The sequence below is a fragment of the Babylonia areolata genome, chromosome 4, assembly GCF_041734735.1.
Source record: "Babylonia areolata isolate BAREFJ2019XMU chromosome 4, ASM4173473v1, whole genome shotgun sequence".
Classification (NCBI taxonomy): domain Eukaryota; kingdom Metazoa; phylum Mollusca; class Gastropoda; order Neogastropoda; family Buccinidae; genus Babylonia; species Babylonia areolata.
In genome coordinates this window covers 17,845,413-17,866,235 of record NC_134879.1, presented here as the reverse complement: position 1 = coordinate 17,866,235, position 20,823 = coordinate 17,845,413, and the positions used below count along the sequence as shown (strand labels likewise).

The 20,823-nt window shown below is 45.5% G+C and overlaps 1 protein-coding gene across 1 annotated transcript in view; it reads left to right on the top strand.

The window, feature by feature from the left end:
* The window catches only part of LOC143280909 (uncharacterized), a 50,504-nt gene that overhangs the window by 7,276 nt on the left and 22,405 nt on the right, over positions 1-20,823 (top strand). The window contains exons 2-3 of the mRNA XM_076585687.1: positions 1,658-3,802; positions 19,033-19,186. Coding sequence (XP_076441802.1) covers positions 1,669-3,802; positions 19,033-19,186 — 2,288 coding nt within the window. The 5' untranslated portion in view covers positions 1,658-1,668. The remainder of the gene's footprint in view (positions 1-1,657; positions 3,803-19,032; positions 19,187-20,823) is intronic.

The window sequence follows — 20,823 nt, the reverse complement described above, 5'->3', positions numbered from 1 at the left end:
ATATACATGTTGTGAATGGAGATTCAAAAATAAATAGAGGAATAAATATGAATACATAATGAAATCACGCACGCACTAGTGGTCGATATATTCCCCCCACCCCACCCCCACTCCCCCCAAAAAATCATTCGGTTTCAGGTTATGAGAAAAGGCAGTGGTGATAAGTTGAAGTGAGTGCAAGGTAATCGATATACATCAACAGTGTGTGATGTGAACACACAGAGGAGTTTGGCCTTCACACCGTGGAGGGGAGGGGAGGGAGAGGGTGGCTGTTGGGGAAGGGTCAGAAACTGCAGACATCAAACAATGCAGTCATTTAAAAAAGAAAGAAAACAGGAGGGATGGGGTGGGGGCGGAGGGATGGGTTGGGGGTGAGAAACATATTTATAGTTGCGAGCCAGTTTGAAGAGATCCATAAACCATTTTCCTTTTTTTTCCTTTCTTTTTTTTCTTTCTTTCTCTCTCTCTCTCTCTCTCTCTCTCTCTCTCTCTTTATTTTTTTTATTTTTATTTTTTTGTAATTTGTTTTTGTCCATTCTTAATTCCTCCGACGGTTAAACGCACGGGTGGTTCTTTTCTCTTGTTTCCGAAAATAAGTTAGGTTCCTTTAATAGTAACCAGAATGTTTCGATTCTGTTTTCACAGTCTTGAAAGTGTTTTTTTGTTTGTGAACAATGGGAAATAATTATCATTGTGACTTTTTCATTATACATTCAGACACCGTGGTTTTGTAACTACTGAAAATTGTTAAACCCCTTTGTAGTTTTATCCCAATATCTATGTGATTGGAATATGTTTATGGGTTTATTATTTTTCATCTTATTCATTTTTTTAAATTTTTTATATAGATGTTTTTCTTTTTTTAAGTTGGTAATTTTGTTACTTGTTTATTTGAATGAAACTTAGCTACAATTTTCAAAAATTCTCAAGCTTTAACATAATGATTTCTCCTCTTCATCATCGTCGTCTTTTCTTCTTTAAAAAAAATCGTATTATATTTAGTGCAACAGTTAAACATCAGGTGACTGAGCAAATCTGCAATTCAACTGTATACAAACACGAATGAATCAGTTCGAAAATTCTACATGAATCTGGAGTTTACTAAACAGATATGAACCTACCAACTCATCTCCACTAAGTTAGTATAGAGAATTATTGATCGATACAATGCTTATTAAGGACTATAGATATATTTATTCCTCGCGGTTTTCTTAAGTTGTTGGTTTTTTGTTTGTTTGTTTGTTTTTTGTGTTTTTTTTTTTTAAAGGTTACAGACATTTGCATTAGTTTACATAGTTATAGCAAACTGGAGGTTGCGTTGTAGAGCAGGCGAGTTTCTGCTGGTCAGTCATCGCTTTTCACGTTTACAACTTCCAGGTGGGGTAGACACACGCGTGCGTGTATGTGTGAAAATGGTGTTTCACGAACTATCGATTTTCTCAGCTGCATTTTTCATAGCCATTAATTTTGTGGTCTTGACACACGCATACTTACACAGCACAATACACACACACACACACACACACACACACACACACACACATTGTGGTTCATGAATGTGTCTGTCACACACACACACAAACATACATACGCGCGCGCGCTCTCAGTCAAAGTGTAACTATGTTTCACACGTAGCGTGTTTCCACTGTGGTTGCAGGTGTCAAAAGGATGAAGCCAGGAGAGGAAACTCTTGGGGAGGCGTCACAGATGCTGCGTGACATTCTGCAGAGCAAAGAGAAGAAGAACAAGGCCCACGAGCAGCTGGGAGACAACAACAACACACTCAAGACCTTCGACACCGTCACCAGCTCCTCGACAATCAACAGTTTCTGCACGGCCGCCGACTCTGACAGCCAGGACATGATGAACTCCCTGATGCGGGGCAAGGCCTCTTCCTCCAAGGCCAACTCGGTGGAGGACAACGACGCCCAGTCGGAGAACTACAACAACCTCAGCGGCGACGAGAGCGACCTGGACAGCGCCTTCGGGCAGATGAACGGCGAGGACGAGGCCCAGAAAGAGAACGACACGGAGCAGGATGATTCCGCGGGGCTGGCGGACAACCAGAGCAGCCCTTCCGATTCCAAAGAAGCAAAGCGAGCCCGGGTGGAGAACATCCTGACCACCATTCGCCAGTCGCCGCAGGCAGGGTTCGAATCCTTCTCCCAGGGGGGCTTCGAGATGAAAAGGCAGAAGCGCAAGCAGCCTCAGCCACAGCAGCACGACGTGAGGTCCCTGCTGGCTCCGGACACCAAGTACCGCAAGATGGAGCGCATGGTTCTTCAGGAACACATCCGTCACCTCCAGGAGCAGCTGCACGCCGTGGAGAGAAGCTTTCACCAGATCTCCTCGCAGTCCGATTCGGAGGAAGACGAAAAGGACCTCACTGGCACCCGCGAACAGACAGAGAACGAGGAAGCCCTCAGTCCCATTCAAGACAATTTCCTGCGAGTCTCCCACCGAGACAAAGAACCTGTGGTGTCCCCTTTCATGAACAGACTGAGCTCGAGCCCTCGTGCTCGTGTAGCGAGGGATGAACCAGGGCTTTTGACGTCGACTCCGTTTCGTTTTAATTCCAAGCCCCCGGGAGAAGATTTTGTCAATATGAGCCGCGTTCTGAAGACCAGAGACAGTCAGGCACAGAACGGCACCACTACCGTGCCGCCCGCAGCCCCTCAGGCAGGTCTTCAGCAAGCTGCGCTGACTCTCAAGTCCGAGATCATCGAAGCTGTGGCAGAAGCTGTGGACTCCGCTCTGAGCACTGTGCTGGAGAAGCACGCTGGTGTAATGAACAGTGAACAGCCACGACCCGAGCCAGTCAAATCAGAACAACAACAGAACCAACAGCAGCAAAAGCAACAACAACAACAGCAGCAGCAACAGCAACAACAGCAGCAGCAGCAGCAGCAACAACAACAACAACAACAGCAACAACAACAGCAGCAACAACAACAGCAACAACAACAACAACAACAGCAACAGCAACAACCCCAACAACCGTTGCCGTCGCCACAGTCGCAAAAACAGCCAGAGCCTTTTCAGCTGCAGCTCACCGGTCCCCCAAGACTCCGACCGGAGAGGGAGGCCCTGAGGGAGACCATGTCCAACTCGCAGACGGAGCGGCCGTCAGAGCTGGTGGCCCCCTACCCGGACCACCTCAACTTCCTGGAAAGGTTCAGCAACAACCGCCTGCCGGAGAAGATCAGCGCCTTCGAACCGCTGCACCACCGCGGGCTGGAGGGGTCGGACCTGATCAAGCCACACACCAGCACGGCACTGCCCTTCCCGCCCCACTACCCGTACAGCTACATGCCGGCGGGGCTCCTGCCGCCCGTCTTCCCCGTGGAGCCCGAGCAGACGGAGGCGCTGCCCCTGGTGGTGTCCAACGTGCCCAAGAAGAAGCGGACCAAGGTGACGGACACGCGGCTGTCGCCCCGCGCCAAGACGGCCCTGCTGCAGGACGGGCCTGTTGTCAGCCTGCCCAGCATGGGGCTGGGGGACGTAGGGGGGGACCGCCACCCCCCGGTCCTCCCCTCGCACTTCCCCCACCCCTACCTGCCCCCCGTCCTTCCCACCTCCGTGGCCATCACCAATCCTAGCCTGCACCGCTCCGACCTCTTCAGCTTCCGCTTCCACGACAGCCTGTACGACAGCCGCCTGCCGTCGCCGCCCTCCCTGCCCGGGGACCGCGGCTCACCCAAGTCCCCGACCTCCATGCACGATGGCATGCACGCGCTGCTCAAGGGCGACGTCTTCGACACGTCCAACCCGGACTCAATGGACGGCCAGAACTCGCAGAAAATATCCTTTGGGGTTTGGCTTTGTTTTGTTCGTATGCTTGTTCTCTCTCTCTTTGTTACCTCTTCTGTGCGTGTTTTCTCAGTTATGTGAGTGGTTTCCGAAGGTGTGTTTCATTTAGTCGGCTGGTTTGTTGGCTGCTTCCTTGATTATTTAATCAGTTGTTTCTTTTCCTTTTCCCTTTTCAAGTTGTTTTTGTTCCTTCTTTTTTTTGTCCCCTCTCTTATCTTTAATTCCTTTTTTTTTTTAAATTTGAAGCCTTATTAACTCCTTATCCTTTCTTATTAATTTTTTTTCGACACATGCTTATTCTTTCATTATTATTAGTTGTTCTTATTGCTGTCAGTAGTTATGGTGATGACAAGTCTCCGCATATTGGTGAGTAATATTTTGTAGGTCTCTTCTGTTATGTTCACGTCTTCTTTTTCTTTCTTTTTTCCTTTCGTCCTCCGATCCTCATCCCCAAATCTCTGGCCCCTCCTACTCTCTATTTCGCTCTTAGACACATAGCCTGTTGTATAACTTGCTTCGTTTTGATTAAAGTTAGAATTTTTTTTAAAGAATTTTTGAAAACCGATTTCACGCTCGTGCAGGTTGAACGTAGGCATGCTTAACTCATTGTCATAATGTAGTTTTTGATATCAATCAGAATCAAGGGTGAGCATTGGCACTCTCGATTTCAGTTATGTCTATTAAAAAAGATACATCATGAATGAGTCATTAAAAGCAGCTTTGTGTCCAGAGTCCTTTCTTTTATCATCGAGACATACATTCTTGGGTGTTATTTCATTGGAACAGGAATACGATAGGGAGAGATGTGTCAGTATGTTCGTGTGCATGCGTGCGGACGTCCGTATGTGAACGACGAAAAAGAACATTTACATTTGAATGTGTAATTGTAGGAATGTGTGTGTGTGTGTATGCTTTTCCCATTCTTGAAAGAGGTTTGAATGTTTCAGAGGGAAAGGTTTACACAGTGACAGTGCTGGTTATTGGACTGTTGTGCTTCGTGATTGTCATGTGGTGCAGTTCTTTCATATCGGGATCCTGTTTGGCTGAGTGGGTTACTTTTATCTCCAACACAGCATGCAGCCTGTGTTTCAATACCCACAGGGGTCCTTTTGTGTTGATAAATAATAGATTTGTCTCTTTTCCCATCATCTTTGTTAGGCATTGTTTTCTTTATAGTTCGTCTCCTTATTCTTTGGTACACCATTTTTTCCCCTTATTTAGTTTCATTGTTTCTTTCCAATACTGCTGTATAGGAAAACATCCCGCACAGACTTAGATTTTAGCATTTGTTTTAATAAAAGTAACCGCTAAATCTTCCTCGTGTATATCTAGAATTGAAGTGAGCAACAAACTTCAGCCTGCTTCCATGAACCAGAACTGAGAACTGAACAGTGGTGACCAACCTCTCTTCGTTCGTTAGAGCTGGAGTTACATAAAAGTAAGACCCACTCTTTTTATCAGAACTGACGCAAAAAAAGAAGAAGAAAAAATCTCACAATGCGTCTTAAAAACTGGGTTTTTTATATATATATTTTTTATAGGTTCTGTGCCACAAACCAACCAACCCAAACGGTTTTATTTCACTTAGAATGGCAATGGGAAGAGCGATCTGAATGCTCTTGCGAATACAGCATTGCGACTGTCATTTCAGTCTCAAAGCGGCATTTAAGCACCGTTGGGGAAGAATATCAGGGCTGTTAAGGCGCTCCGGAAAATTGCCGCATGCTTCCGATCCTTGGAAGAGGCCCAGCCGTCATCTTGCGCGCGGGCTGGGGGACCCAATATCCTGTTGTCACCGTCATAAAGTGATGAGCGGGCCCCCGGCAAGACGTTGGCAAGATTCTGCCACCGATATTGCCAACCCCGATCATTTCTCTTATCCTGCTCTTTTCCTACAATTACCTCTTTCTTTTATGCTAGTCCCAGGCGCTGCTGGTTTCTTTCGTTTCTTCGTCCGACAGCAACAACTTTTGCGGGAAGTAGAGTGAGTGTGGTAACGCCAAAGCCGAAGAAGGAAGTATAGTTTATAAGTCTCCTGCAGAACAAGTTGGTTGCATAAGTTCTGGAGGCTAAGAGGGTGACTGAGACGTGGTACAAAGATACAGCTGGCTGAGCGTAGATGAGACAGAAACTTAAATGAAAGGAAATGAAACAGTATAACCTGGTTATATAATGCGATATGAGCTTACTTATGAAATGGAGGTTGAAGTGTGTTGAATTTCATTTAGTTTTCGCTTCCTACTCTGTTTTGGGTCAAGTCAACCAGCAGTTCATTGCTGTCTTTCAGTTCTTGTTCTTTATCACCCAGCCGACACCAGTGGTCATCTCAGCACTGTTATGTTTCAAGCAGTGGTCGTAATTGTACTTTGTTACTGAAGGAGCTTTGTGGTACGAAACTTGGAATTATACCGTCCATTACGTCTCGGGATGAGTTAAGTCAACGACGTAAAGGTCAAATTTCCCACTTTGTTACTTAATATCGTCCGAGTCCACTTTTGGCCAAAGGAGAGTTGCTTCTTCAACCCAGTCAAAAGGAGCATAACTGTGAAGGAAGGACACATGCTAGTTTCCACTATCGTTCTATGTTCTTCCGCATAGATTATCTTGGATTTGTTAGTAATTTGTTAGTAATTTAGTTCACGACCAGACCCGCGTCTTCCGACCGGTACTGATTAAGTGTTTACACAAGAATCACAAATGTAATCCCGTGCAAAGACTCGAAATCCAAACATCAAACGTTTCTTCAAATCGCACACAATGGAAGTGCAAGAACACAAGATTTTTGCTTCACATGTTTGCAAGAGGAAAATAGGTATGAAATTTACAGCAACTCAGAACATTTTTTGCAATATGTAACACGCGCACACACACACACACACACACACACACACACCCCTAGTATTATAGTCGAGGTCCTTAGCGCCTTGGCCACCCGGAACTCATCCAATCGGCAGTGTGATCCCTCCATGCCTGTCTCCCTCCCGCCGCCGTTCGTTCTTTCAAGCCCGGGGCCCCGTGTTACAGTCTTCGCTTACCTGCCATAATTGCCACTCTCCGTTTCCTGTCGCTTGACAAAGACGTATCAGACCCATCTGCAGACGGTCCGCAGCGCCCAGGCCTGTGGATGTCATGATCGTAACGGACGATCCTCGTTCCCCGTTCTGACGCTAGCTCCTTCTAGTCCTTTTTTTTTTTTCTTTTCTTTTTTTTTTTGCTCCCCCCTCACCCCCTCCCGTTCCTGTCTCTCTGTCCTTCCCTCCCTCTCTCTATGTTTCGTCTAAGTCCGGCTATATTGTCTCCCTCCCACTTCATGTCTCTGTCCTTTCCTTCCCTCCCTCTCTCTGTCTCGTCTAAAACCCGGCTATATTGTTCAGCGCAAACAGCTGTTTCAAAACTTTTCTCTCTTTGTTGTGTGTGTGTGTGTGTGTGTGTGTGTGTGTGTGTGTGGCTTGTCTGTTTGCCGGGCTGTTCATTTCGCATGAGCGCATGAATCAGTTTAGATCGCTTCATCTTCCACGCTTTCATCATGCTGTTCTTTTCAACAGCAGGCTTGTTATCTGCGGGAGGTGTCCGCTTCCAGCTAGTCTATGGGTTTACAGTTTGACTCGGTATCTGATGACAGCATGTTCGTTACATTTTACCCTTTATATTTCGGGGGAGGGGATGAGGGAATCGGGAGGCGTACATTTTTTCACTTTTAACTGATTGGTATGGTTGTACGACAACTTTTGTTGTTTTTTTGTTTGTTTGTTTTTTTAGTTTGATTACTTTATTGACCCAATTTATTGCATTTTCGTTTGAATTATTGGATCGCACGCAGAAAAAAAATCCGACATACACATAGCCAAAGCAGGGCTGAAAACATGTCGCACAACAACACAAAAACAAAGGAAACTCAAGACCTCGTCGTAAACCCCGTTGATTATACTTATTTACGGGAAATCTTGCGTTTCTGGTATTTACTATTCGGAGCAAACTGCTGTCATCCGCCTGCGAAATGAATGCAAGGCCCTGTGCTCAGTTTCGATGTCAGGCCGTGTGACCTGTGCGTTATATTTGAAACTCAGAGGAACTGGAAGGCTTCCGTTTCTCTTTGAAGATCTCGGTAACCGTCGTTTCCTCCGGGAACACTTTTGAGTGGCGAAAGTTCGTCAGTGAACTGGTATCCCGAACGTTGCCGAGAGTGCGCAGAGCAAACCACGGGCACTGCTCACTGCAAGAACAGGATCGCTGATCAACGAATTGCGATATGTATTTACAAAGCAAAGTAGAGAAAAAAGCTACACACAAAGAACACTCACACATTGCTCTCTCTCTCTCTCTCTCTCTGTCTCTGTCTACACACACACACACACACACACACACACACACACATATATATATATATATATATGTGTGTGTGTGTGTGTGTGATTATATATATAGTCCACCAGCGAAAAGATGAGTTCGTCCCAAAGCTAGGGCCGCGGGATACCAGAAGGAAGTGCTGAGAGGCGAGTGAGCAGAGGGAAGACGGCGAGGAGAACGTTTCCGATGAAACAGGACGAGAGGGCAGGCGGCCAAGGCACTCGAGCCGATGACTGGCTGTGAGACAGGCATGATGCATCTTCAGAAACGGGGTTTCGCTTTCAGTGTAAACCACTTAGACTGACTTGTTGACTGCAGTCTCATTTCCCCTGCTTGCGATTGTAACTGGGCTGTGGAGTAGGGCATACACTTAGGGTCTTGCAGGTCCTGTACGTGGCGATGGTAGCCGGAGCTACCAGAGTCACAGAGTTCGTACAAATTATGCTTCCTGTGCTCGGCAGAGGACATCGACACAGAAAAAGTAACGGGCCAGGGAAGAAACTTAGAAGAAGGAAGTTCTTTTTCTTTAATGACCAGCATATTTGAATAATAAATGGCTCTAAAGTTAGAGAGAGAAAAAATCGCCATTGTATGCTCCAGAGCAGAAAGAAAAGATATACCCATCCCTTGGTTCAAGAAACAAAGGAAAGAGAGAAAGGATAGAAAGGAGACACGTGCACATCTGTGTGTGTGTGACACACACACACACACACACACACACACACACACACACACACACACACAAACTGTCCACGAACACACAAAACTGGTCACAAAAAGCTCCAGGTGAGTTAACGGTTTCACGCTTTGTTTGGCCAACAAAAAGGGACGTCCGCACAAAATAAACACGCAGATTAAAGAAAAACAATCTCTTGTCAAGTTCTTTCTTTGGGCGCGGTGTAAACTGCACACAACAAGTGCGCAGAACTTTACAGGCCATGCATTATTAAACACCGAGTCAGTTGGAAGTACTGGGGCGCTCGGAATGTTAATTCAGTCGTGTGTGGGATCTGAGAACAACAGAGTTAGCTTCTCCTGTGAGGAGTCAGAGAAACGGCCAACAATGGAATATCATGCAACAAGATTCTTTTCTATGCTTTCTACGTTTTCAAGTTCAGCTCATGATTAATGCATTGGCAAAACTATGCCACTTCATTTCACAAGCCATCGGTAAGAACCGAAATAGAAAGACAAGGATCAGATGACAAAGCAGAAAACAAAAAGTGTTGGAAACAACGACAGGGAACAGGAAAAGAAGTCGGAGGAAGTCATTGGAAATTCATGCAAATGACAAGAAGACTGGCTAGCCTTCTGAAAAGACAATATGGCCAGAGCAGAAAACACATCATACATTTTTAAAACGCCTCGATTCAGCAACCTCAAAAGGTAAAATCGACTCACACGACAAAAACATCATCCCCCTCCCCTCTCTTTCTCTTTCTCGCCTTCCCTTACCCCCCCCCCCCTCTCCCCCCCCCCCCTCTCTCTCTCTCTCGTTCGATCGCACGCACGCACGCGCGCAAGCTCGCTCACGCACACTGCGCGAACGCGTGTTTTGTTATCGCTGTTGTTGTCGCCGACGGTATTGTCCTCGAAACCCTCGCAAGACGTTTCAGTTAGCCGCAAATAACAGCGAAGTTAAGCCTTTGCCCGACAAGTTGCCAGAAAACGGACACTTAAGATAATCAAGTGACGGCCTCAAGATCCCTGCCCATGAATTATGAACAACCCTCATCCACGCCCGCCTGGCCGCCTTTCAATGCCGCGAAATGGAATTTAGATTAGTCTCCAAGACACTCGAGCGGTCGCTTCCTTCGGGCTTTCGTTTCCTTTTGTTCGCCGTCAGGTCTTTCTGGCGTTGCTGGCTGTTGTCAAGATGCTGGCCGAGGGAGGCTCGAAAGGAAATTACTCAAAATGAACGCTTGAACGTTCTCTGGTCTGGGCGACTCGAGTGGGTTTTCTTTCCCTGGGCCCGGGCATTGTCATCGTTGTTTGTGGTTAGGAGAGCTCGGCTTTCGCCGCTGACAAGAAAAGATATTCAGACAAACATTTTAATAAGACGCCGGATGACAAGAAAAGAAGGCGCCGACAATGCAGGGATTCAGCGGTAATGAAGGAAAGGAACGGAGGTAGAGAGAGAAAGATGGGGGTTGAGGGTGGGGGGAGGAGTCTTCCTATTTTTAAGGTAGTTGGTGTAGTCTGATGTTGGGTGGTGGGTTTTTTTTCTGTTATCCCCGCTTCAGAAGGTGTGGATGAGGGCAGAGAAATTACCTTCTGGATTTTCGCCCAAAATAAATATATAACTGTCAGAGAGTACTTTGACATATCCCCACCCCTCCACCCCACGCATGCTGTGATCTTTCCTTTTAACAAAATATATTCTCTCTCTCTCTCTCTCTCTCTCTCTCTCTCTCTCGTTCGTTCTCCCCCCTCTCTCCCTCTCTCTTTCACACACACACACACACACAAAACAAAAAAACTGGGACGCTGATGCTGATACAAGAAAGCAATGATAAACGAGTTTGAAGGAAAAATAGAAAACAAAACGAAATACCACACAGGTTGCAACAGTACCACGCCTACGTCCAACAAGCTGTAGGTCCTCATCTGCAAATACAACAACAAAAAAACCCCAATCATTCTAACACCCTGTTTTTAATCACCTGTGTTGATTACACGCGATCAAATCATAGTCAGCTGCTGAGTGTTGACATCAGCCAACTTCTTGTCAGTTTTTAGCAGCCGCTGCACTGCAGTAGTCATCCGTGGCCTTCGATCTTCTTGTCACCTTTATCAGTGGCTCTGACACCTGTAAGAAGTCTGTCAAGACCTACAGGGGACCTTCCTTTTCTCACTATCAGCTTGTAGCAAACGTTCAGCTCGGCACGCAAGCCACTTTATCGCTTTTATCTTCATCGGCACGTAACCTTACACGGGCTGTCAGTGTATTAACTCTTTCCATACGAACGGCGAAAGAGACGACGTTAACAGCGTTTCACCCCAATTACCATCATCAAAATATTGTAAGCGGAAGGCTCTTATACTGAAGAGGTGAATGTTGACAAAGAATACCACAGTTCTGATGACGGAAGCTAAAGGTTGGGTCATTCAGACACCCACTGGACATCCGAGGGGTCTGTGTAGAGGAGAAGAGAGGACTGGCCGTACTGAGTGAGTTAATAGTCTTGTGTAAATGAAGTGGGTCGTTGTTTTGTTGTGTTTTTTTCGTCGGATTTTAAAAAAAAATTCTCTTTTTTTTTTCATTTTTTTTTTCAAGCGATATGTTTATTTGTTAGGTTGTGCTATGAAAGATTTCGTTTTGTGCTTATATTGCATGCTGTCTTGATGTTGATTTCGGGAATTTGGGAAGGGGGGTTGTTGGTGGACAGCGGGTGAAGGGGAAAGAGAAAGTGGATGGGAGACAGACATATACACACAGAGAGGATCAGGAAGAGTTGAATTCTTGGCAACGATTTTTTTTTATCTGTATAATATGTAAGTACATTACTTCATTATATATATATATATATATATATGTGTGTGTGTGTGTGTGTGTGTTTTCTTCAGTCTTTTCTTCCTTCTCTTTCCTGTATCGATCCTTTCCCTTGTACCCTATCATCTCTTATCTCCTGAGTGCGCGTGCAGGTGTTCGATAATCGATATCTGACTGTGCTAATTAATTAGCGGATGACCTCATATCAAGCTGACAATACTTTCGGATTTGTTTTCTTAGTTCTGCTGATGGTCCACATGCACTTTTCGATTCTTGAGATAAAGGATGCGTATTCTGTTGCGGGTTTGTTGTTGTTTTTTCAGATTTTGTTTGTTTGAAATTATGCAACAACCACACCATTCACGAAGAAGACGCTTTGCTTAAAAAGAAGAAGAAGAAGAAGACATTTTGCTGGAAAGCAGAGGTTCTGTTGAAACGTTTACACGCCTTTATGGTATTCGCCCAGTTTACTGTAGGCTACAGGCAGAGTTCTTTATCTCGGAGCCGTCTGGTTCGCTTTTTGTCCCAAAGAAAACGCTATTACTTATCTCCTGACATTGCGCCTATAAACGCTTTCCTGTTGCTACAAGAGCTTGTGTATGATACACACGTGTCCTACCGCTGGCAATAACGATTTTCTTGGGGGGAAGAGGGATGGAAGCTGAGGTGATGGTGAATAGAGGGATGGGGAGTTTGAAAAGGAGGGAATTTAGTCGTGGAATAGGGCTTCGTTGACATGGTCCTTTGTTTCGTGGAAGCTATTAGTAAAGAAAATGACCATTTTGGGTAATCTTAAGAATTTTTCAGTGATTGCATATTCGCCCAATACTTATGTCATGTGTGGGTGGTGGTGGTGTTTTTTTTTTGTTTTGTTTTTTTGTTGTTTTTTTTGTCTGTCCTCGAGTCGATTCAGCCCCTCTCCTTCAGCCACACTGCAGTCCCCAACAGAGTCCGAGATTTTGATGTACATCGACACGAACATAGATGTGTACACACAGACACAGCGTTAGTTAAACCATCATTGTTCGACAATAAGATAAGAACAGCTTTGCAGACCGACAACGTATCTTCAGTGAAACCTCCAGAGACATTGTATGCGCAGTATCTATCGAAACCTGTTGTGTAGGCTAAGACCTTTAGAGACTCAAACGTGTCGTTATGTCTGAACGTTTTATTCATAGCTTTTTAGACGAATCATCTGTGTGTGTGTGTGTGTGTGTGTGTGTGTTGATTCAACTGCTGTTCTTGTCACTGTCGCGTGTTTCAATCTGAGAGAGAGAGAGTATAAACTGGCGGTTCGTATAACGAAGCCTATTAAGAATTATTGCTATTTTAATGTATTCACCTCTGGAGATTGTCGCAAGGTATTAATTAGATACGAGTTTTTTTGTTTTTTTTGTTTTTTTTTTAACTTGAGAGGTCCAAACTGCGCTGTTCTTCATTAAGATTTATTTACTTTTGATTGCGGGCATTACACGCGTTGAAGTACTTGTCAGGTGTTTATGTTTGTTTGTTTTTTGTTCATAGAAACTAGTATGCTATTGAAGTTTCCAGTCCCATCAGGAAAGAACGCATTACGAATCCGAACTTAAATTACTAATTAAAATCTGTCACAATTTATTCCAGAGCGGAGGTGTTAACTTGTAATGGTACATGCATGGCGCGACACACTGGATACTTAATATGATTATATACTTAATTTTTATCACCGTTGTCCTACTTTTTCCTGTACGCCCGTGCATGCATTTGTGTGTGTGAGAAAGAGAGAGGGGGGAAGAGAGGGATAGAGAACTTGGTCATCTGTCTTATCTCGGGTGGCAAAACACAGCTTAAATGTTAAAAAGAAAGGAAAAAACAGAACAAACAAATACATTTGCTCGGGTTGATCCAAAATGATACAGAGAGCAGTCTTCTGTATGCATATCTTAAAAATAGATCTCTTTCTCTGTCTCTCTCTCTCTCTCCGTTCTCCTCCATCCAACTCCCCATCCTCCCCTATCTTCCACTGCCGCGGGGCTCTTGTCAATAAGCTCGGTTTTCAACCCTGCGATTTTTGCAAATTAAATTTTACGAACAAACAAACAAACAACAAAAACAAAGCAGTTGGGTCAATTGTGTTTGTGCGCTCGCACAAGACCCACGCACCCAACTTGTCTCAGGGTGCGAGCGAGACGTGGCAATGTTGTTTCACTGTCGCAGCAGCTGTAACCGTCTTTTGTTTCCTCATTATATTACGGGAGGTGGGGGATTGACAACGGAACGGAAGACAGGTGTGGATGGAGAGGAGGGGTGGGGGGGTAGAGCGCTGAACAGCTTGCGTTGTGGACTTGGGTCAAATGCAGCGTGAGAGAGAGACAGACAGACAGACAGACAGACCTTCTGCTATACAAGAATATCGCTGTATAAATATATGATGACTGTTATAGTTAAAACTACTTTTGCTGAGTCACCCATAGCGACATTTCGTTTTAAATGACTTGGACGAGGCCACCAATGGTCAGAGTGTATTTCCATATTTACTTTTCTCTGTCACTCAGTCTCTCTGACATTCTCTCTCTCTCTCTCTCTCTCTCTCTCTCTGTGTGTGTGTGTGTGTCTCTCCTTAAATTGACGGCAGTCAGCTCAAAGGTTTGCATTTAACATCGACCCACCCCCCTCATCCACACTTCAACACTCCACCACCGTTCGTCATTTTCGTGGACATGAAAAACCAACTCAATGGCCTGGACATTTACTTCTTCACAACCGCCACCACCATCACACACTCACCACCACCACCATCACACACTCACCACCACCGCCGCCATCATCACACCCTCACCACCACCACCACCACCATCACTGCCACCATTACCACCACTCCCTCCCACCTCGCTTTGTCATCTTGGCGGCGACAGACACACGTGTAGAAAAGTGTCGTAGGAGGGAAGCTGCTGCTGCAACAGGTGTCGCGGCCATTGCAAGGTGGACTGTTGTGACAGTCGTTGCCGCGCCGTGTGCTTTGTATAATTAACTGGAGGGATCGAGCGTTGCTTGTCTTTGCTGTCACCGTCGTGGAAGAATCAAAAAATAAGGGGAGGGGGTGATAGAAATGCGTGTATGCCTGGGTGTAATTACAGCCATCGTGACAGTCTTTGGGAGTAGTGTCTTTGTTACTTTGTTTTTTGTTCCCCTGTCTCCTCTCCGTACAGGACGCTTCTCATGCGTGCACGTGTCTGTGCGTGAATATGTGTGTGGAAGGCAGGAGGGGGTGGGGGGAAGGTCTGTGTGCGTATACATGCAGGTGTAATTTTTACTCACCTTATTCCCCCTGCTTTTTTTTTCCCCCCCCCCCGTCGTCGTCCTGTCACACATTTATTTATGTTATTTCTGGAGCACAACCAGGCTGTTCTCTAATTCAGTTCAGAATAATGATGGAATCCTTTGATCTTTTGAACATAATTAAAATGTTTTGTTGCTTTACAGCCCTCGGTTTATTTTTAGTTTCAGTAAATTGTTGTTTGTTCATGTGAGAAACTGGTTACAATATGTCCATAAATTATATGTTTATAAATACAAAGGAGTCAAAGGAGACGAAGAAGAAATGTATGTATATCATAATTGTTACGTGCGTGTGTAATATATGATAGAGGTATGGTCTCCTTTCCCAAGAGATGACTTGACAAAACGTCGTTACAGTCAGGGTGTTCATGGCTTGGGCCTTTGTTCGGTGACGGTTTGGTCGTTGAAGCGGGTTGGTGCTCTGTGTTTCCCGTGAACGTTATCTTGGTGCAGGGGCGTCTGTCGCAAGTTGTCGCTAAGTGCCCGGTGTCTGAAGAGACAGGGTCGTCACTGCACCCAGTGACTGTCAGTCGCACTGCACAACACTACTGTGCAAGTATTCGGTCCTCAGGGACCAGAGTTACCACGTCTTTTTTGGCCCCCTTGGATACAACTTGATCCATAAGAAGTCCTGGGGTCAGAACTAATCCAGGATCAGTTCTGTGTTATTTTCTTTTGTTTCGTCATTTAAGAATTCCTTGATTGTATGAACACCACAGCCTTCCCCCCCTCACCGCCCCCCCCCCCCCCTCCCAAATAAATAAATAAATAATAAAAACGGTTGGGAGCAGAGGAGGAAGGGCAAGGAGCCAATAATTGATTGATTAATCCTATTTGGTCTCTGCAGTGTTATTCGAGACGTAAAAAAATGATAAGTAAACCAATATTCTCTTATCCATTCCCACAACCTAACAGTACCTCACCTCACCCCCACCCCCACCACCGGCATCCTATATGTCTTTTTCTTCTTTTTTTTCCCGAGTTGTTTTTGAGAATTGTTCTGAAATCTGTTCTGAAGCTGCCTGTATTGATATAAGGAGGAAGTTAGGGGGTCTTCGTGGTTAATAATGTTCCAGCATTCCGACATAAGATTATCATGTTTTTAAACCCGTGAGACAGACAGGCAGTCAGAACCGGGGGGCCCAAATTCAAAGGGGAGGGGGCAGGCCAATTCCATGTCCTTTGCTTCACGACATTTACAGCAGGAAACGAGAGGCGTCGTCCTGTGAGCAACTGTCTGTGTGTGGTGTGTCACCCAGTTTACAGTAGTTCGAGGAAGAGCTGGATGGTTTTCAAAGCTGGTCTCCTTACCCAAGAGTGCAGAAATCATGTCCTGTTGTTGTGGGAGCTTTTTGTATTGATGCAGCACTGTGACATGTCCGTCTGTCTTTCTCGTAATTCATGACTTAACACCAGTGACAAAGTTCTTGAGGTGATATGGTATGAATGTATTTGTATTGGATTGCATTGCATTACTCTTTTTTCACGACACATTTCTCTGTGAAATTCGGGCTGCTCTTCACAGGGAGATTGCGCGTCTCTATAGTGAGTTCACTACCACTGGGCTGGAACCATCACCACCACCCCAACCCACCTTTTCTTTCCTAAAATGTTTCGGAGGTGGGGGGAGGGGTGTTGTTTTAGTTCTGTTTGTTGGTGTGTGTGTGTTTGCCACAGTAAAAAAAAAAAAAAAAAAAAAAAAAAAAGTTTTGTAGAGCTCGCACATGGAATCTCATCATCGAACTTATAATTCATCAACAACATTCGTGTATAAAGTACACCTAGGCAAGAACAACAAATGACAGTTCTGATAAAAACAGCAACAACAAAATTGAAGAACAAGAACAAGAATGCTAGCATTAAAATATAATGATAGTGATGATGATAAATCACTTCCAAAAATATATGTATATAAAAGAACGAGTATACAACAAGAATAGCCATTGATATTGAACATATTACAAAAGGGATTGGGGATCGAATAATATGTATGTATGTATATATATATATATATATATGTGTGTGTGTGTGTATATAATATGTATATACGCACAGAAAGATTATAAACCTTACATCAATATTTTTGTTTGTTCCAACATAAGAGGGCGGGTGGAGAGAAAGAGAAGGGTGGGGTAGAATTGATGCAGTGTAGAATAAGGACAGAAAGGAGACTGACGTCCGTTGGGTGTAAGGGTGGGTGGTGGGAGTGAGAGTGGGTGGGGGTGGGGGGGGGGGTGTTGGAGTAGAGAGACAAGTGGAAGGAGGAGTTAAGGACAGGAGAGGGAGGGAGGGGAGTGGGAAGAGAAAGCGAGTGTTAGGAAATGCCAAGCTCGCCGGGCGGCGGATCGGAGGTTGTTGGATACAGAAGCTAATTTCGTTGATAGCTCACCCCCCCCCCCTCCTCCACCGTCACCACCACCACCACCCTCCAACACACCCCCTTCCTCTCATCCCCCTTCCCAGGCTACTACGAGTAGCGAGACGTGTGCAAATGTCACATTTACAAGATGGCCGCGCCACTCGGCACTCCCAGTGCTGTCAGGCAGCGTCGAGCGAACGAGAGTGAGGAACGAGGCAGACAATTAGCATTGATCGCCAGGGAGGAGGATCGTCATCAGTCAGTCAGTCTTTCCTCCTCTTCCATCTCCTCTTTCTCTGTCTGTTCTCCCCCCACCCCCCACCCCACCCCACCCTCTCTCTCATTCTTATTCTGCTGCTGCAGCATCGTGGCTGTGCCGTCGTCCTGTCCGCCGCCTGGCGATATTTTACAAACCTATCAACCAGGGTTGGGTTGCTTTTCACTGCTTGCCATCTCTGTGCCCTCCGCCCTTTTGGCCCTACCCTCCCTCCTCCTATATCTCTTTGCCCATCTCCCTCCCATGCTGCTTTGCCCCGAGTGTTACACGGTTTATGGGTGTATGCCATATGGACAGACCGGCACCCAGTGTCGTAGATAACGCTGTTAATATGGCATGAAACAGGAGCACGCGCGCGCGTTCTGTCGGACGCGCGCATGCAGACACACCCAACCACTTGTCACATTTCCCAACATTAGCACGCTTGCACGCATGCAAGCATGCACACACTGACACGCGCGCGCGCGCGCGCACACACACACACACACGCACACACACACACACACACACACACACACTGGATGCTCGTGAGAGTGCGCGTATTAGGATAACGAACGTTCACTTTATTGTGACGGTATTTGTACCTGTCATTAAAAACAAACCTTTCCAAAATTATTATCTTAATTTTGGAAGTTAAACTGTTCACAGATTTTGCAGATGACCTTTAAGGAAACGAAATCTTCAGAGCCAGCCCAACTTATGTGTAAAATAGCTTGCACAAGCCACTTTGACACTTTTCCCTCGTCTGCTTTGCGCCATTATATTTGACATTAATATTTCGCAATGCCGACTTTTTGGTCACTGCCACCCCATTTGTCTCTCTTTTTATCTATCTATCTCTCACTTTTTTTTCTCTCTTCTCCCCCACCCTCACCCCCGCCCCCCTTTTTTTTTCTTTTCTCTCTTCGTTCTTTTTATCTCTCTCCTTGTCTTCCTGAATTTCACCCTCTCTCTGTCAGAAGTGGCCATGCAGACGGAGAACTTAATATTATTATATTAAATCATATTAGACTAAGCGATTCCTACATCTGTGTGCGCGTGAGTGAGTGTGAATGTGCGTGTATCTTTATGCTTTTTTGTAACAGAACAACATTATAGCGAATTTAGACACTTTCAGGGGAAGAACTCTTCCATCATAAAACAGCGTTACAAAGATACATTATATATAAAGCATAACCTCATAGACTGTTTATCAGACATTTAAATATCTGTTCAGGACTACAATAAATCTTGTCAGGTAAGTCAGTGACTTCAGAACGACTTTCAGTGGCACAACTTTTGAAGGAGTCCCTCTTGGACTCCACACACACACACACACACACACACACACACACACACACACACACACACACACACACACCACAATAAGCCATCCCCCCATATTTATGGACCCACGGAAGTCTTTTTCCCTTAACCAGTAGCACACCTGTACACTGACGCCCATGCACCTGCGCAAGGCCAAGCTGATGTTCTTCTACACCCGCTACCCCAACTCGGGCATTCTCAAGATCTACTTCCCCGACGTCTCCTTCAACAAGAACAACACGGCTCAGCTGGTGAAGTGGTTCTCCAACTTCAGGTCAGTTTCTGGTCTCTGTGTGTAGAAGGGGGATAGGGGTGGGGGGGGAGGGGTCTGGGTGTGTTGTTGGTTTTGTGGTGTGTATTTTTTTGGCATATTTGTTAGTTTGTCATTCTGTTCGGCGTATATGCAGGTCAGTTTGTGGTGCGCGTTTGTGGGTGTGTAATAATATAAGGTGTGTCTGTGTGTGTCTGTGTGTTCGACGTATTTGATAGTCTGTCTTTCTGTTTGGCTTATTTGTGAGTTTCCATTTTTGTCTGTTTCGCGTTGTACTGTTTGGAGTTTTTGTGAGTAATCCCGTCTCTCTCTCTCTCTCGCTCTGTCTCTCTCTTTGAAAATCATCTAAGAGTACTTCCGTTTATTGTAACGTCGTATGTATAGTGTTATATGAGCCAAGCGAGATGATTTTTGAGAAGAAAAAAAAAAAGAATGTAGGATGTAGACTGTACGCGCACGTGTGTGTGTGTGTGTGTGTGTGTGTGTGTTAGGAGAGGATGAAAGGAAGACGGACAAGCTGTTTCGTTTTACACCAACACCAGATGGCGCCATTGAACGGCAAACCCGTACGACCCGCTTTTTCTCAGACTTTCAAACAACAAGGGCATTAATTTCATTGCATCCGGTTCCTCAAACATTCCATTTGATTACAAAGTTATTGTCTGTCTGACGTCGACTCAGAGCTATAATATATATTTTTTTAACAAAAGAAAGAAGGAAAACAGTAGTGAAAAAAACACGTTATATTCATAATGTCAAAATCAGAAATGGTAATGGTTATGATGTTAGTCACTTTCAATCTTCGAATCAAGATTTTCGAATGAATGAAACTGCAAATTGTGATAATTATGATAAATTGTTTGCAGATATTTCGGTGGGTGAAAGGCTACTAGTATCCTGTGTTGATACAACGATTTCTCTCTCCCTCTTTCTGTCCAAGCCACCGGTTCCCTTACCTTTTCGTCCCCCCCCCCCCCTTTTTTTTTTATTTTTTAATTACTAATTGCTCTGGGTAGGTATATATCATTGTGTAAATGTTAATAGTCTAATAAACATCATTTGTCATTAATGTTTTTTCATTACGCCCCTTCGCTTCGCCCCCCTCCCATCCCCAACACCCCCTCCGGAAAAATAGAAGTAGAAAAATATCATCTTTCGCTTCCCTTACCCCCCCCCCCCCCACACACACACACACACACACCCTTTTCCGCCACAGAAACTTTTTTTTCTCACCCTCTTCTCCCTACGGCCTCCTCCTTCCCACCCCACCCCGCCCCCAACACCCTCTTCTTCCTCTTCCTGTTTCCTTCTCCCGTTGATGAAACGGGAAGCAGAGAGTGTGTGTCAGTGGCCTCCATCATCTTTTTTGGTCCGGTCCATTCCCCCCCCCCCCCCCCCCGCCCCCTCCACCCCCTCTTCCCCCAATCGACCTCTACTCCCCCCACACTCGGTTTTCCTCGTGTTTTCACGCCCGTCTCGTGATGGCCGCGTGATGGCGCGTGCTGTGGCGCGGGGCCGCCATCTCTGTCACTGGCACGGGCTCCCCCAGGACCACACTGATCAAATTAGAGCCCCCACCCGCACCACCTTGCCCCCACCCCCCGGCCTGTATCAAGCTGTGTGTGTGTGTGTGTGTGCAC